The sequence below is a fragment of the Polyodon spathula genome, chromosome 11 (assembly GCF_017654505.1).
Source record: "Polyodon spathula isolate WHYD16114869_AA chromosome 11, ASM1765450v1, whole genome shotgun sequence".
Classification (NCBI taxonomy): Eukaryota; Metazoa; Chordata; class Actinopteri; order Acipenseriformes; family Polyodontidae; genus Polyodon; species Polyodon spathula.
The window spans coordinates 6,648,858-6,667,335 of NC_054544.1; the positions used below are offsets into that span (position 1 = coordinate 6,648,858).

The 18,478-nt window shown below is 37.2% G+C and overlaps 2 protein-coding genes across 5 annotated transcripts in view; one reads left to right on the plus strand and one right to left on the minus strand.

The window, feature by feature from the left end:
- The window catches only part of LOC121323118 (extended synaptotagmin-3-like), a 26,588-nt gene extending 17,405 nt beyond the window's left edge, over positions 1–9,183 (plus strand). For all 4 annotated transcript variants that reach the window (XM_041263912.1, XM_041263916.1, XM_041263914.1 and 1 more), the window contains 6 exons: positions 549–955; positions 1,429–1,527; positions 4,853–4,984; positions 6,647–6,752; positions 8,065–8,114; positions 8,271–9,183. In XM_041263912.1, coding sequence (XP_041119846.1) covers positions 549–955; positions 1,429–1,527; positions 4,853–4,984; positions 6,647–6,752; positions 8,065–8,114; positions 8,271–8,307 — 831 coding nt within the window. In that variant the 3' untranslated portion in view covers positions 8,308–9,183. The remainder of the gene's footprint in view (positions 1–548; positions 956–1,428; positions 1,528–4,852; positions 4,985–6,646; positions 6,753–8,064; positions 8,115–8,270) is intronic.
- cep70 (centrosomal protein 70) lies at positions 7,093–18,393 on the minus strand. Its single transcript, XM_041263917.1, has 19 exons — positions 18,318–18,393; positions 17,107–17,172; positions 16,789–16,802; positions 15,671–15,770; positions 14,883–15,006; positions 14,459–14,639; positions 13,965–14,140; positions 13,764–13,823; positions 13,521–13,635; positions 13,060–13,148; positions 12,856–12,933; positions 12,457–12,559; positions 12,038–12,136; positions 11,373–11,513; positions 10,834–10,980; positions 10,543–10,711; positions 10,058–10,172; positions 9,877–9,956; positions 7,093–7,864 (listed from the first exon to the last, which is right to left on the minus strand). Exons 2-19 carry the CDS (start codon positions 17,123–17,125, stop codon positions 7,803–7,805), a joined length of 1,872 nt encoding a protein of 623 aa, XP_041119851.1. The 5' UTR covers positions 17,126–17,172; positions 18,318–18,393; the 3' UTR covers positions 7,093–7,802.
- Between the last annotated feature and the right edge of the window lie 85 nt (positions 18,394–18,478).

Below are 18,478 nucleotides of genomic sequence, written 5' to 3' on the forward strand. Positions count from 1 at the left end.
ACCAGTGAACAATTGGCACTCCCTGCTGTCCAACTGTCAACGCTACTGGGGGATGAGCATATGGTGGCTGCCTCATTGGTCATTTGAAAACAGGTTTTGAGTTTATCCTAATCATAAAGACCTGGTTGTGGTTATTGGTTTCCAGTTAATTGCTCCTCAAAGTATGTTTTGTTATAGGTTTTTTGTACATCAGTTTGTCCATAATATAGGCGTTCTTTACCACAGATCTCAGAACACAGCTTAAGATGACCCACTTTTGCATTATTTCTGCTCTGTTGCTGGTTATTAATGAAGACTATTTCCTGGGGACGATTTGGTCTGGGTTGCTCAATTTGCGTGGACATTTTAAATTTGCATTGAGTATACTGTACAGTTCATAATCAAACTGAGTAAAGCACTCGGGGTTGCCCGATTTTACAGTGTGTTATGGGGGGGGGGGGGGGGGGGGATACTGGTATATTTTGGACTCTATCCTGTTGGTGTGATTTTAGTATCACATACTTCCTCTACCCAATATAACAATTACAATATTAGATTGTTCTCTGCAGGTCCTCGCAGTGAAGGATCCAGACCCGGATATTGTCTACACTGGCCTTAACGCCTTAAAGAAAGCTCCATTGTCAGTCAAAAATAAGAGAAGCAGTAGAAATGAATCGTCTTCACCAACTGCACACCCAGTACACCCAGTACACCCTACTCCCCCAGCACACCAAACTCACCCAGCTAAAAGACAAAACGGTGCCCTTTCCGAGGATAAACTGGAGAGAGAGAGCAGCAGCCACTGCAATCCCAGACCCGCTTCCAACAGGGAATCAAAGCCTATGGCGCCAGCAACGCCAATCACAAGGACATCCTCTGTGTCACGACAACGCACAAGATTCGATACTCGGAGTATTGACATGTCCATTTGTTCTTCCCGTTTTGACCTCACAGAAGACCAGATTCCATTTCCAAAGTGAGTTGTTGTTTTCTTTTCCTTCCTATTGGTTTATAGAATTTGCCAAGAGCTTTTTACCTTGAGTGGCTGAAAATGAAATCCGTGTATTCAAATAACGCCTCAGATTGTATGTTGTGGATTAAGGCTGAATGAATAGTGCTGTAGTGATTGAAATCCAATCCTTTTAAAAGGAATGCAGGCTTGATGAGACATGTCCCTTTCATTCAAAGAGATCTGGGGCTTAAACCTGGCACTCTTAAGGTGGACTGACAAACCCAGCATTTTGTTTTCAAATAATGCACCCACTTCTAGGGAAATGCATGTACTGTAAGTGAACAGGTATTGATTAGCTTCATTTGTGTCCTGTTAACGGTGCATGATTGCTGAGACCTTCTTGGAATGTTCTGTAAAGATGTGAACTGTAGGAACCTATAATGAAATTCTTCCATTGCTCGACAGAAATTTAAATGTGAATTTGCATGTTTTCTTAGTGGAACAAACTACCAGGCTGGCAGTCTGGGAGAGATACAGGTGACTGTGCGTTACGTACCCCAAAGGAAGAGTCTGACTGTGCTTGTTAATTCTTGCAGGTAACTTGTTTGTTTTATCCTTCATCTACATTTTTTGTATCTTTTTTTAAAATCTGGTTAGTTTTCACTCTGTGCTTTTCAGAATTATTAGTTCTTAAAATACATTTTGCCTTAAGTGTAAAATAAAATCCAAGAACCGCAGGAATCTTCTGACTTCTGCTGTAAAACATGTTGGATTTTAGTGGACTGTCCCATGCAACATCGATAATGGATAATTGCAAAGCATATGACATGGTTTATTTAGATTTCCAGAAAGCTTTTGACAAAGTCCCACACAAAAGATTAATTCTCAAACTGAACGCAGTTGGGATTCAAGGAAACACATGTACATGGATTAGGGAGTGGTTAACATGTAGAAAACAGAAAGTACTGATTAGAGGAAAAACCTCAGAATGGAGTGTGGTAACCAGCGGTGTACCACAGGGATCAGTATTAGGTCCTCTGCTATTCCTAATCTACATTTGCAGACGACACAAATAGGAGGAGTGGCAAACACTGTTGCAGCAGCAAAGGTCATTCAAAATGATCTAGACAAGATTCAGAACTGGGCAGACACATGGCAAATGACATTTAATAGAGAAAAGTGTAAGGTACTGCACGCAGGAAATAAAAATGTACATTATAAATATCATATGGGAGATACTGAAATTGGAGAAGGAATCGATGAAAAAGACCTAGGAGTTTTTGTTGACTCAGAAATGTCTTCATCTAGGCAATGTGGGGAAGCTATAAAAAAGGCTAACAAGATGCTCGGATACATTGTGAAAAGTGTTGAATTTAAATCAAGGGAAGTAATGTTAAAACTGTACAATGCATTAGTAAGACCTCATCTTGAATACTATGTTCAGTTCTGGTCACCTCGCTATAAAAAAGATATTGCTGCTCTAGAAAGAGTGCAAAGAAGAGCGACCAGAATTATTCCAGGCTTAAAAGGCATGTCATATGCAGACAGGCTAAAAGAATTGAATCTGTTCAGTCTTGAACAAAGAAGACTACGCGGCAACCTTATTCAAGCATTCAAAATTCTAAAAGGTATTGACAATGTTGACCCAAGGGACTTTTTCAACCTGAAAAAAGAAACAAGGACCAGGGGTCACAAATGGAGATTAGACAAAGGGGCATTCAGAACAGAAAATAGGAGGCACTTTTTCACACAGAGAATCGTGAGGGTCTGGAATAAACTCCCCAGTAATGTTGTTGAAGCTGACACCCTGGGATCCTTCAAGAAGCTGCTTGATGAGATTCTGGGATCAATAAGCTACTAACAACCAAACGAGCAAGATTGGCCGAATGGCCTCCTCATTTGTAAACATTCTTATGTTAAACAGGGCTGGACTAAGGATATTTTGTTTGTGCCTCTTACTGGAGTTGTCTGCCTTTTTGTATGAAGTTTTACCATTTTAGCATGCTGGCCAATGCTTGAACTGTTGCTAACACTTTTGTCCTGTTTTAAAATTTACAGTAGAGATTGTACTTTCCGGGGACCTTTGATGCTGTAAACAGGATGGTACCTGTGTGTTTGTTTTTAAAGGCGCTCCTTCGCAGTGTTATCCACATGCAAAGTAAAACAAACAAAACCTAGCTACGAATCAGACAGCTAAGCCTTTTACCGATTTCACAAAACAATGTTACAACAAACACAGACATGCATAATTATTTTGTTTTCATATATATATATATATATATATATATATATATATATACAGTGCCTTGCAAAAGTATTCAGACTCATGACCAGTTCTCTCATATTACTGAATTACAAATGGTACATTGAAATTTTGTTCTGTTTGGTATTTTATTTTTAAACACTGAAACTCGGAATCAATTATTGTAAGGTAACATTGGTTTTATGTTGGAAGTATTTAAGAAAAATAAAAAACTGAAATATCTTGCTTGCATAAGTATTCAACCCCTGTGCTGCGGAAGCTCCCAGTTTGCACAGATGAAAGAAATTGCCTTAACGAGGACACAATTACCTTACCATTGGCCTCCACTTGTGAACCATTAAAGTTGCTGTCACATTTTCTGGATAAAAACCCCACTATTGAAGGATCATTGGTAAGGCTGTGAATCTGAAGGAAAATTAAGACCAAAGAGCATTCTACAGAAGTTAGAGATAAAGTAATACAAATGCATAGATTAGGGAAAGGGTACAAAATAATATCCAAGTGTTTGGATATCCCAGTGAGAACAGTTGGATCAATAATCAGGAAGTAGAAGCTGGATCACACCACCCAAAAGACCGTCCCTCAAAACTCAGGACTCAAACAAAAAGGAGACTTGTGAGAAGCCACAGAGAGGCCAACAATCGCTTTGAAGGAGCTACAGAGTTCAGTGGCTGGGAGTGGAGTAATGGTGCACCAGTCAACCATATCAAGAGCTCTGCATAACACTGGCCTGTATGGGAGGGTGGCAAGAAAGAAGCAGTTACTCATTACCATTTGAAAGCACGTCTGGAGTTTGCCAGAAAGCATGAGAGTGATCCAGCTGCTATGTGGGGGAAAAGGTTTTGTGGTCAGATGAGATCAAGCTATGTGTGGCGCAAACCTAACACTGCCCATGCCTCAAGACACACCATCCCTACAGTGAAGTATGGTGGTGGCAGCATCATGCTGTGGGGATGCTTCTCATCAGCAGGGACTGGGCATCTTGTTAAAATTGAAGGAAGAATGGATGGAGCAAAATACAGGAAAATACTGCAAGAGAATTTGCTTCAGTCCGCTAAAAAACTGAAGCTTGGGAGGAAATTCACCTTTCAGCAGGACAATGATCCCAAGCACAAGGCCAAAGCAACACTGGAGTGGCTCAAGAACAAAAAGGTGAATGTCCTACAGTGGCCCAGTCAAAGTCCTGATCTCAATCCCATTGAGAATCTGTGGCACTATTTGAAAATTGCGGTCCACAAGCATCGTCCAACCAACCTGAACAACCTGGAGCAAATCTGCCAAGAAGAATGGGCCAAAATCATTTCGGCACTGTGTGCAAAGCTGGTATATACTTACCCAAAAAGACTTAAAGCTGTTATTGCAGTGAAAGATGGCTCTACCAAATATTAATGTGTGGGGGTGAATACTTATGCAAGCAAGATATTTCAGTTTTTTATTTTTCTTAAATATTTCCCAACATAAAACCAATGTCACCTTACAATAATTGATTCACAGTTTGTTAAAAAAAAAAAAAAAAAAAAAAAAAAAAATCAAACAGAACAAAATTTCAGTGTACTGTTTGTAATTCAGAGAATTGGTCAATGGTCTGAATACTTTTGCAAGGCACTGTATATATAGTGTGTGTTTTGTGTTAATTTTTTTTCCATATTCATATGCAGGAATTTAATAGCTGCCTCCCAGGGTGGATCTGATCCATATGTCAGGATCTATTTGTTTCCAGAAAGGAGCTGGGCCTCAAGGAAAAAAACAACTGTGAAAAAGAAGTGTGTCCACCCTCTGTTTGATGAGAAGTAAGGAACAAAAATAGTCTTTCTGTGTTTACTGACTAAGTAGCTGTTGATAAAAAGCTTGCATATTAGTTAAGAAATAGGTCATGTTTACAAGCACTGTGTATCAAGCAATAATATCATCCGTTTAAATAGTAAAAACATTTAAAAACACACTTGTGGAAACTATTGTAATATGTATCTTTATTGGCTGAATTTATGTATTTATTTGAAGATATCTGTAGCCAATGTCCTCCTAGGTTGGTGTTGTGGCCCTGTGAAACGGACAACCTCACATTTCTGCGTTACCTGGTCGTATCAGTATTATACAGCCTTTTATCGGAGAAAAAAAATCTATTGGCCTCCTGCACCAACCAGCAGTAACCAGTTTCCTATGCAGTGAGCCCATTACTGTGTGCTTTGTACACCTGCTATATTCACTAACCAGCAGCAAATGTCTGCACGCGAAACGAATCTCGTGGAAAAAGATACAGCGTGCGAGTCATTTACATACAATTAATAATGGTAATCCATGGAAATGTATTCAAATTCTCCCCCTAATGCTGCGAGGGAGGGATACAAAAAAAAACAGATTTACTTAAAGCTGCTAACTTTTCTAAGTGTCTTGGCATGTTAAGTTTTACCGCTTATTGAAACCAGGCGGTGTCTGTCTGAATCACAATATAAACAGAGCAGAAAATAAAATGGAAAATATAGGCTACATAGGATGTATTTTGTTGGTTTTGTGGATTAAGAGGGCGATATATTAAGTTTTGTAATACTGTGCTGATTCTGAAAGTGCAACTTACCAAAAGATGACTGCACATGAACTGTATTACATAGTAATTTCCTTTATTCTGATTCCAAACTGTGTTGCTTTCTCAGTGCAAGATGCAATGTAGGAATAGACAGTGCTGTATAGAATCCCATTATGTACTTTATTTTTTCTATTATGACACTGTACTGCCGAAATGGTCAAGAGACAGTTGTGCTCTTTTAACGCATGAATTGAACTGAATTATTTTGGCCCTGAAAACCAAAAATCTGTGTAAATCCGGGCTGCCTCCCCTCATCCTACTGAAGAGGTAGCTGTCGTTCTGACAAAGTGAGAGCCGGACTACATGTCCTTTGGAGTGCCCATATACTAAAAGTGTGTAATGCATGCAACATTTCGCCTGCTATAGTGACTGGCAAATTAATCATTTCACTCGCCTTGTGCATATTATATTAGCGAGGTAGAGTGGACACGACTTTCGTTTCTCTTACCACTGTGTATTTCAGGTAACTTACCATTTAGTGCGTGAGGCCCTCTATCTCTGAAAATGAATCTAGAGTAAACCACTCCTAATTTAAGGCAGGACCAACAAATCAATAGCAGCCAAGAACAGGGAACAGCTGTAACGTGAAACCATCTCGGCATTCATAAGTGGAAGAGAGAGAAGGAAACACAAAAACAAACATGCAGTGTGAACTCCCTGTCCAGAGGGCTCCTTCAGCTTAATGAAAAGTAATAAAGCCGACAACGTCGGGGCTACGTGTGCAGTTTATTACATCCTTCCAACATAACTACCCATACAGGGAATTCTAATTACTACTTTCAATATTCATTCATAAAAGCAAGCTGTACTATTTTTTTGGACCGGACAGGTGCATTCAATTTCATAAATACCTCTCTTCATTCTTAAGGTTCGAATACTCTGTACCTCTTGAAGAAGCCCAGCGGAGAAAGCTAGATATTGCAGTAAAGCACAAGCAGCCATTCACTTCACGTGAAAGAAAAGAACTTGGGAAGGTAAGATTTAATAATAATAATAATAATAAGCCAAATGGTTATAAGACCCACTTTAAAAAAAAAAAAAAAAAAAAAAAAAAAAAAAAAAGTGCATGTGTTGGTATAAATCACATGTTTTAATACCTCTGCCCAGTCTCCTGAAACATTCAGACAGTGACTTTGTTGGTGTGTGGGACATTTATTCCCCATTAACCTGACTCGCACCCCTTGAGATGCGTGAAATAGATCGTCCTTTTGTCTTCAAATATGTAAATGATTTTCACAAGAGCAGTACCCCTGAAATGACAAGCTACTAAGGGTGGGACATCAGTTAATCATTAACCCCACAGATTTAGGTCACTTTTAAATTTACAACTTTGTCAGCACAGCCTGCTTGTGTCAAATGTATTTACATGGGCTGCTTTACCTTCAGCTGCTTGCAGCTTAAAACTATTCAAGGAAACGCTGGTTACATTTTGGTGAAAGACCATGGGCACCCACATGTGTAACCATGTTAAAGCTGTTTTTTGCCAAGCTAGTTTAGGAACACCAGTTCTTTTTGTCATGTGTCTTTTTGAACCTGTGATGTATAAAGTATTATTTGGCCATGTTCTACTTGTATATAAGTGGTGAAAAGGATGCAAAGTGTTGCAATATGTCCCTGTAAAATAATACATTTATATTAAATATCTTGAATATGTCTGAATTTTGTGCATCATTTTTACTATGCTCTGAGACATTTAATCCCATTGCCAAGCCATTGAGCCACATTGTTCAGGGTCTGTTTAAAAAAAAAAATGCACAGCAGTCAGATAGAATTCAAACACAGAAGTAAATGCATTATCCATTTAATTGAGTAATGAAGTAATTCAAACGAACAATAAAAAACATTCCACAAAAATAAACTTGCTATATCAGTCACACAGTACTAAAAAATATATATACATTTTTAGTTTTAGCACCATAATAAAACTAAGGTTAAAAGTGTGTGTGTGGGGATATAATATATATATATATATATATATATATATATATATATATATATATATATATATATATATATATTGCTTCTTATTCAGCTAAAAGCTTTAGTGAACAGACTGTTGGCAGAACATCATCCAGATGGTTGACATCTGTAGAATAAAAACATATTTTCTGTATTATGACTTTGAAGTAATACATCTGTTTATTTAGGGACATAACCTACTCTCAGCACAACTCATCCCTCAAATATAATCCATTTGCCACCAATGCAGAATGAGTGGATGGGATGTTTGTTTTTTAAACTGCTAAGGACTTTCAAGGACTTTTTTTTTTTTTTTTTTGCTTTCAGGTCTTGGTTGACCTTTCTCAACAGGATTTGATCCAGGGATTTACTCAGTGGTGAGTAATATTTTTGTTAATTATATTTTTCTCTAGTGCATGAATCTGCATGTCAGAAATGGCCCACATCACTTATTTCCCAGAAACAGGAGAAAAAAAAACTGTAGGCTCTGCAAGCAGCAAATGCTCAAACATTTTACATTTCTTCTTTTGCAGGTATGAGCTGTCTATGGACGGACTGCAAAAAAGCTAAGAGCCGCTGCTTGTGCCCACATATCTCTGCAAGGCCTTCATTGATTTGGACAGCTTTTTTTTTTGACTGCAGTACATTTCCACAAAAAAAAATCTAATCTGGATGAATCCTTTCAGGAAAGATGCATATAAAAATGCACATTAAGATCAGTGGCACTAATGGTTCACTGTTGGTGTCTAGTATATGGTTATTTTTGTATATCATCAAATGTACTGTATGAATCTAAATTTAAGGATTCTGATAAAATACCCAAGTCCTACTTTTTTTGTACATTTTAAATTTATCACCTCCAACAAATTTTTTTAAAAATGAGTGTAATAGTACAGCCCATGCTAAAATTGAATTGCTAGTCAGGATTACCTTAAAGCGTTACTGTAAACAGTTGTTGTTTTTAAGCCCCAATATTAACCTTTAACATGGATTTTCCTGGTACTTGCAATGTTTCAGCAGTTTTTTGGGGTTTTTTTTGTAAATGTTTGTTTTGTATTCATATCGTATGTCAAAGAATCAAACATTGGGAGTGGGGGGGGGGGGGGGGTCACTTTTTTTAAATTTACAACTTTGTCAGCACAGCCTGCTTGTGTCAAATGTATTTATATGGGCTGCTTTACCTTCAGCTGCTTGCAGCTTAAAACTATTCAAGGAAACGCTGGTTACATTTTGGTGAAAGACCATGGGCACCCACATGTGTAACCATGTTAAAGCTGTTTTTTGCCAAGCTAGTTTAGGAACACCAGTTCTTTTTGTCATGTGTCTTTTTGAACCTGTGATGTATAAAGTATTATTTGGCCATGTTCTACTTGTATATAAGTGGTGAAAAGGATGCAAAGTGTTGCAGTATGTCCCTGTAAAAAAATAATAAATTTATATTAAATATCTTGAATATGTCTGAATTTTGTGCATCATTTTTACTATGCTCTGAGACATTTAATCCCATTGCCAAGCCATTGAGCCATATTGTTCAGGGTCTGTTTAAAAAAAAAAAAAAAGAAAATGCACAGCAGTCAGATAATTCAAACACAGAAGTAAATGCATTATCCATTTAATTGAGTAATGAAGTAATTCAAACGAACAATAAACATTCCACAAAAATAAACTTGCTATATCAGTCACACAGTACTAAAAAATATATATACATTTTTAGTTTTAGCACCATAATAAAACTAAGGTTATATATATATATATATATATATAATGATATCTATATATATAGCTATAAAGCTTTAGTGAACAGACTGTTGGCAGAACATCATCCAGATGGTTGACATCTGTAGAATAAAAACATATTTTCTGTATTATGACTTTGAAGTAATACATCTGTTTATTTAGGGACATAACCTACTCTCAGCACAACATGTGCAGTGACACAAACGGTACCACTGATGAAAACAAGCACAGGCCCATTTGATATTACATGCTTATTGGGATGGTAGAGTGACAAAAACACAATTGAATTCAAGCTTCAGTTGTTACAATCTAAACAATTTTATTTCCCCAGAGCTTAATATTAGATTATATATTCCATGGTGCCCTTACAAGAGGTATTGTTTACCGAATTATATCTGTTACCTAGAATCTGAAGTAACTCCTGGATAAGGGCTTGAAATGCTGGAAAAAACTCCTCATGTTCTTCCAACCTGCTGATGATACTATAAAAACAGACTGTTACAAGCACTAAAAAAATATCTTTCAAACAATCAATCTGACACAGTTGCATGCTGTTTTTGTATTAGTAAGGCGTGATAGTTACCTCTCAATGTCCTGGGTGCCCAGCAGCTGCTGTACTTGCTGGCTTGTGCCATCATTTATTGAACAGCACAGTTTGCCCACCATATTTACCAACGCACTGGGAGGAGTGGAGTCATCTGGGTAGGCAAAGATAATCTTGTTAAATAAAAGTATTGTAAGATGTTCTGTAATAAACTCTTATGTAGGATCTCTTAACTAGACAAACTTGAGTACATACAAGAAAGGGAACAGCTTTATTTTATGTGATCTAAATACTCTTGTTAATAAACTGGTAAAAGCATGATTTTGATTGAAATCGACCTGATTGTGTTTTACCATGCAAGTTGATTTTACAATAAGCCTGAAAGACATAAAAGTCATACAACAGCCATACATATAGTAGTGATACAGTGCAATTAAGCAACATCAATAACGTGTCTAAAGCAAGGCTAGAATTTAGATTTGAAACCAGCCTTCGTGTTACTTTCTGAACTTAGTATCGTTTACCCAGTCCCAAGAGCTCTCTGAGATTTCTCATTGCATTTGTCATTTCTCCCAGTTTGCTATACACTTCACTCATCCGGGGGTAAACTCCATTGATGGAGTTCACATCAAACAGCTTCTGAAAGTGGGATACTATTGCTTGCAGGGTTTGCTGGGAGGGCTTTTTGACTTCCTATAAAGAGACACAATATAACAGAATATAATATTTATTATTATTATTATTAATTCCATCCTTAAAACTGGCTTCAAAGTGAACCTGTTTATTAGTCGTTATTTAATCAACAAATCTGTCACCTTGTCTTTGGTTTCCGTTTCTTTCAACAGAACGTCAACCATCAAGAGCAAATGTTCTACCCGTACTACACTGCTTGGGTCGTGTGTGCCAAAAGAATGCCAGGGAACCAGTCTGAGCAATAACTTCTTCAGAACACACTGCAGATCCTTGGGAGGATAAAACAACACTGTGTTAAAAACAAAACACTAACATATTCCAAAGTGTGCCAAAATGTATTTTGTGAAATACATTCAATCACCACCTAAATTATGAACCATACAGCTGTCATTTTTTTTTAGTAGACTTATTGTTGGGATTCTGAAAAGGACGTACTAAATCCCTCATATTAAAGTATTGTAATAAAATATAGAAATGGGAAGCCTTCGTACTTGCATAATGCATTGTATACCAGATAGTGTTAAATTATGTCACAAATAAACCCTCCGTTTTACATCCGGTGTGTGGACAACCACAGCTAACTCTTATATGTGTTGGTCACTGTTAAATAATCCCCAAACCCTTAAAGTTGTACCCATGCAAAATACAGAAATACAATTACCTTTAAAGATACCAACTGCTCAGCCCACATTTCTATTGTAGGAAGAAGAAGTTCATATCCTTGTTCCTCGACAGCGTCAGAGTGGGACTGTAACAGTGGGGCTCTCTGATTACTTACAACTGTTTTTATAGCACTCAAAACCTACGCAATATAAAACAAAAAGAAAAAAGTTAAGAACAAGAACATTTTTTAAAATTATGTTAGGTAGACATCTGCAGCAGCTCAGACAGTTAAAAAGAAATGAACAAAGTGGTTTGTGAACTGATCTGCTAACATTCTGTACTATTGTCTAAGTATGCAGTGGGGGTCAAGAAGAGCTACTTCCTCGTAGTGACCCCTGGGCAACGTATCCGACGGCAAAAAGCTCTTCAAATCGAACTTACCGTAAAATGCTTAAGCAAAGCAATGTTGGGCTTGGTTAGTACGTGGATGGGAGACCACCTGGGAATACTGAGTGCTGTAGGCTGCATGTTAAGCTCATAAGAATATACATAGTATGCAGTGCTTGTGTTTATCATGTTTATAGTCAAATCTATCCTTCAAATGGTCCCTTTATTTCTTTTCTTATCTGCTAGCTTCTGTGGTCATTTCTAATTAAACCTTTTGCTCTAAAAGTGAACATGCAATTCAAGGAGAGATCCTTCATAGAGATTAAAAAGTTTTACCTTCACAAGTTTAGGATTGGCTTCTGCTTGTTTAGACCTCACTCTTGCAGCTGGGACCAGGTCATTTAAATCCTGGACGTTCAGTTCCTTGCAAATGCTCTAAAAAGGCAGATGAAAAATATGTTTTGAGCTAAAAGAATTAAGTTCTATGCACATTTGTATAAATATAATACTCCAATTGTACTTTAATGTATAATTATGTTGACTGGTTTCACAGATCCTAATAATCTTGTGCTATTTTACCAAAGGTACCATTAGGCATTGAAACCAGCCCAAATAGTAAAATATCTCTAACATATGCAGTATTAAAAAACAAATTAAAAATAAAAATCACAAGAACATTAAAGCATTCTATAAAGTTCCTGCATTTCTTTGTAGATTTGGTATGTTCTACACCCTTTTCAGCTACACTCATTTACCTTTAAAAATCTCCTGCAGATGTTAGCACGCAAGCAGTCTATATGCTCAACCTCTGTGCAGTCTGCATCTTCATTGTTTTCACTATTGACATGCTCTGCTGACCTTAAACGGGGAAGAAAAAAAAAGGCAAGAATTTGTTGGATGATAAATTATAATGCTAAAAACACACAATATATCCATTACCTACCATTGTATCATGGATAGCCCTCTACAAGCGAATCGCTTGCCATGGCTGTAAAGCTGCTGCATCAGTACATGTACAATGAATGAACATATGAAAATGTAAGTGTGGCAAACACCGACATCTCCATGTCCCCACAGATTATAGATAAGCTGTTCTCTAGACAAAAACCAACCGCAGCGGGGTATAATTCAATTAGAACTAAATTCCTTCTTACTTGATGTTACTCTGCTGGATAATTCTGTCCATCTTCTTCAACTGCTGTTTGCATGACTTCAGCTCCTTTGCTGTAGGCCTGCAGGTGAGGAACAACAACAATAAACCAGCTCTGCACATTCTGTGGAGTCTTTTTCTAAGATGTTAGAAAAGAAAAAAAAAGCCAACTCTAAACACAAAACTCCACTGTATTTCCATCTGTTACCTTGATTCTAGCTCCTGTTTTAGTTTCATATGTTCTTGCCTCATCTGTTCCTTCTGGGCTTTGGATTCCTTAAGCTGGTCTTGGTAGGACTGCAAAATAGGGAGAAAGCTGTTAGTTACAATGTCATGAGTGGAGGTGAAGGAATTTGTATAGGGTCACCTCCACCAGTTCGCACTGTGCATGCATGAGGTTGTGATGGGCAATGTCAACTCCAACCTAGTGTATGCACTTTCTTGATAACCCTGGAAACAGAGATTGTGATTTCCCATTATGAAGTGCTTCTCCGTCTTCAAAATACAGGTATGCGTTTATCCAGGAAGTGTACCATATTCTGAATGAATACATTGTAAAAATACATTACACACCTAACACTGATTTGAGTCTACATGCAATCGGAGACAATGAGAAATAAAAACAAATACAATTTCTTTCAAATAAAAAAAAATGATTTCCTTGTGTACCTTGAGAAGTGCTTTGTAATTTGGAGTTGCATCTAGTATTTCATTTTTGTCTTGTCTTTTTCTTCTAACGGGTAATTCCTCCTGGGAACTCTCATCAGTATCTCCTTTGTATTTCCTGTAGTACATGAAAACGGTATTATGTTAGTTAACCTACAACATCTACAGTGCAGTACTGTATTATTCTGTCGTAAGAATTACAATAATTTGAATGTAAACTAATGAAACTGATAAAATCTGCTGTACCTTAGCTCTGTCTGCAGATGTTGGATCTTAGTTTCATAGGCATCAATCACATCCAGAAGCCTTAAAAAAATGCAAAAAACAAGAAAACCATACTTAGCTGTACACTATCCCCACCACTAACCTTTCCATCATACGCTGGATAGTTTTCATTGTCATTAATTGGAATATTCTCAGTTGTTCATTTGCATTTTAATTACTTACTGTTGATCAAGCACAGAGCTTTCTTTGGCTCCTCTCTTGCAAAACTGCTGAAAGACTTTGTTTTGCCTGGTTGTGCGTTTTTCTTCTTCATTTACAACACACTCTAGCCTCTTCTGCAGCTGAGAAATAATCTCTTTCTCATCACCTACTTTCTGCTCCAGAAGACGGTAGCGTTTCTTCAAGAAAAAAAAAACAAAATAAAAAAAACAAGGAAAGAACATTTAAAAGAAATGGCTTGTGTTTGTAAATCCCATTGTATTAACATTCACTGACAGACAAAGCAAGGATTGTTTTAACACATTGCAGGACTCCTACCGGGTCAAAGTATGGTTGGGTTGCCTTATTGCATTCCTTTCTAAATAAAGCAACGATTTTATCATCAAGATTTAAAAACAGTCCACCGCACTTACTGACAGGAGGAATGGTTAGGAATGTTTGTGGAGGGACTCTATATCCCTACCCTGTGCTGTACTAAACTTTCAGTGCTCTAATACCTGCGAGTCCCTTTTATCCATCTGTAGCTGCTTCATCTGCTTCTGCTGCTGAGCGGCCTTCGAAATATAGTCATCCTCCAGGTCTTGAATCTTGGTCTTGACACCATCCAGGATTTTCTCCAGGTCAGAAGCACGCTGTGACTGACGAGCAGCTCGAGCCTGCTGCTGCTGCACCTCATCCCTGTTTAAAATAAGACAACGGTTCCTCTGTTTAAATTACAAAAACAATGTTAAATGCACAGATATGCTGTACTAAGAACAATCTAAAAGTAATTCAGATTTAATGCATTACCAGTTCTGTATCCTGTTATGTGATTTCTATAACTCAGAATTATATTTTAAGCTGCTGCAATAATTATTTACAAGGCTTACTGTACTTTTTCAGTCACTAGGGGAGGAGAAAAGAAAAGACAATAGGACTTACTTTAGCTGGTTATTAGACTGAATTAGCTCCTGGATCAATGCCTGTCTTCGCTCAGTATCTTTTACCAAAGACTTTAGTATAAGTTTAATTTCTGCAGCAGACTTTTTATCCAGGAGAACCACATCTGCAAGACAGTGCAATGTGTACATTACACAGGGATAAATACACTGTTCTCTAAGAAACATGTAAGATTTACATTTGACATTGAAGCCCAGTATCAGACAGGTGTTCCAGCTTCCTTTGGGAATTGGTAGAGGTGGAGAATAGGGTTGGTTACTAGAGAACAGTAGAAAAAAAAAGCCACAAAGCTTTGGAGTGCACCATAGTAACACAGCAGATGAAAAACACTAACAAACAATAGTGATATGCAATAGCATGGCAAAATAACAAAGACTAGCCAGTGAAGTGAGCAGACACAATAGTTAAGCTTCTTCCTAATAAGCAACTTAAAAAAAAAATAATAATAATAATAACTTAATTGCAGTAATATTCTCTTTCTGATTTTGTTTGTGTCTTTCCCAATGTCAGCTTTCTTTAGCTGAATATATTTATTTTCACAATTTATCTGTGATTATTTAAAAATTCAAAATTCTGCATCTAGTCTAAAATATCGTCCATGTATCTGCAGAAGACCTTTATAATTCTCCCACCAGGATCAGCAGGCAATCGTTACAGCTATAGTGTAGAATTTGTGTTATTCTGTCTACTTCTGTGCTTTTGATCAAATATTAGGAAATATCTTTTGTGCAAAAAATTCAGTCTGAATTAAAACACAAGTCTTTTATTACCTGATAGGTTTTTGTTCTCCATAGGGTCTGCAAGCTGAATGGGTTTGAAGCCATGATGCTGAAGTAGTCGGTTTATTCCTTCCCAATCGGCTTGCTCCTGCTACACAATAAAAAACACTACAGTTCCAAATTTTAATACCGGTACTGCTAACTCACCATACATTACATTAGTACTGTACTAATGAAAGCCTCAGGGTGTAAAAGAGTGGTGTTCTAATATGCTAAACATTATTTCCTGGTATTATCCCAGTAGCATGCCCTCAAGGTCTTTGCTATCCTGAGCTATAACCTAGAAATGTTAATACAGTACAGTTCACTCCTAGCAAGAGATACACTCCTTTCTTTTAGTCTGTATTAGAGTAAACATGGCTATACGAACATGTAGTACAACACCGACACATCAGCCTGTGTAATAACATACCTGGAACTGCCTGCAAGTCCACAGATACACATATGTTTTGTCCCTGTGTTGCACTCTGCTGTCCATTGCCTTTCTTTCTGCCCTTTGCTTAGAAGACTAAGAGATAAACAGAAGACCCTGCCTGTCCAGTAACTGCAAAGCGTTCTCTCCTAATACTCTAACCCAATACCACAATTCAGTTCTTTCAAATACTTTCTTTTCACTGCATCTCTCCCCCCTCCCTGTGCTCTTTTTGTGCTCCCCTGATCTGACACTGTCAAGCATCAAGTTACTGATCCCTATTGAGAACCATAATGGGCTCATTGTACTGGGTGATGGAAAGCAGTATTTACTGTCCAGTCAGGATGTTCAGTTTTAAAAGTCCAAATGGCATATACAATTTGCATAGAGTTGTATTCCTTTAGAAATCTGAGTTTCCAAAGATTTTGTCTCAAAGTATCCCCGTGATACAATCAAGAACATTTAATCACAGTATCAAAATGGCAGCTCATTTAACACAAGCTTTAAAAAAAAAAAAAAAGAAAAAAAGAGTGATTTCCATACTTGAAAATAAGTAATTTTTAAGGCAGTTCAACTTTAGTTACATCCAACATTTCAGTCTGATTTCTGCTACTTTGTTGGAAAGTAACAACAGGAAATTAATATAGTCTATTTATGCTACCAAATTATACCTTCAGGTGATTCAGTCTTAACTTACCTGCTCTTCTCTACCTGCAGACAGAAAAAGACACATGCTTTTTATGACACAAAAATACACATTCTTAAACAACTTCTTACTTAACTCCCTCCACAGCTTTAATCTAAAAGCCTGTAACACAATTTAAACTCATTAATCTTCACAAGACCTACATTACAAATTTGAAAAAAAAAAACACTGCTGATACACTTCACTGGTTGTACTTGAATACAAAGACTTATTCAGTTCCCTGGGCTGGTATCAGTGGTTTCGACGTTTCTCTCCCACTGCTTAACATTGAACTAACATTTATTTAACTGAATCCTTTCAAAGGCGTACCTGAACTCCTATGTGACATTGCTCAGAGTACTGCTCCACCAAATCTCAGGACCACAACATACAGCACTATAAATAAAACAAGACACAATATATTCATTTCTGACGCAATACAAATAGCATATATAGGCTAGATACAAACATAACACCAGTTTGTATTTGTAGCAGGGCAGAAGTGTAGGTGGCAGGGATGGGGTTAACTCTGCCCCTTCCAACAATCACAGATGGGGCCATTCAACAATTAGGTAATTGAGTGCTAATTGGGGAGTGGCCATCTGTATACAGCGAGACAAAATCTGCCTGCCTGCCTCTATTGGTTTGTTTGAACGTTTTATGTTGGCCATGTTTATTTATTGTTCTATTCCTGTACTAAACGTGTGCATAAGCACTTAAACTGCAGCTTCTTGTCTCGAGTCTCTTTCCTGCTACTAACATCAGGGGCCACAGCGAGCACTATCCTGCCACAGTACTGTTCCCCTTTATTTAATAAAGGGAGGGGGGTGTATTTATTTTGAGTGCAAACCCTTTTTGATGAGGCACTGAACACAAATGAAGAGATTACTATAGTGCAATACATGAGCACTGCATAAAGAATTTAACAAAACATCTGTATTATTATAATTACTTTTCCAAAAGCATCCTACAAGGAAAATGTGTAATGCAGCTGCAGCACTAGCATACGTGTAAGTACACTGTAATAATAAACTAAGACTCTGTATTTGGATGCAGTAACTTTACGGTTTGTTATGTTGCAGTACACACACTGAAGCCTACAGTTGAGTTCAAATGACTATATGAAATCTGAAATACCGTACTGTGTAAATTCTGATGGTAGTTGTGTTTTGTACCAATAGTTACTGTGCCCAACAAACATCTCCAAGTTTACTGTAGGGATATTGTCAGAGACATACTGCTAAATCATGCAATGCTATATATTAGTCCCGAACTTAACATGGTGCGCTAAAACAAATTACAACGAGCTAAAAACATGTCCATCACATTCATAAATTAATTTACCACAAATTGCACTAAACAGTATGTCAAAGTGTGCGTGAAAAAAAAAAATACTACCTAATAATTGTGTCACACGATTTTAATAATTGTAAAACATGAAAAGTAGGCATACAAAAAATACATGTATCTAGACTGAGCCCTATCTTTTAAACATTTTAAATAATATTCACTATTAGTTTTTGTTTTTTCTCTCGTCTTACCTTATCTTATGAAAAGCTGACAGTTACACCAACACAAAACAAGACAAGCCAAGCCAAGCCGGAAAGCAGAAGCCAGTTTAAAAACCAGTCTAATTCAAACCAATCACAACGCTTTACCTCTTGAAGGACACGCCTATATTCTCGTTAATGCAAAATTATTG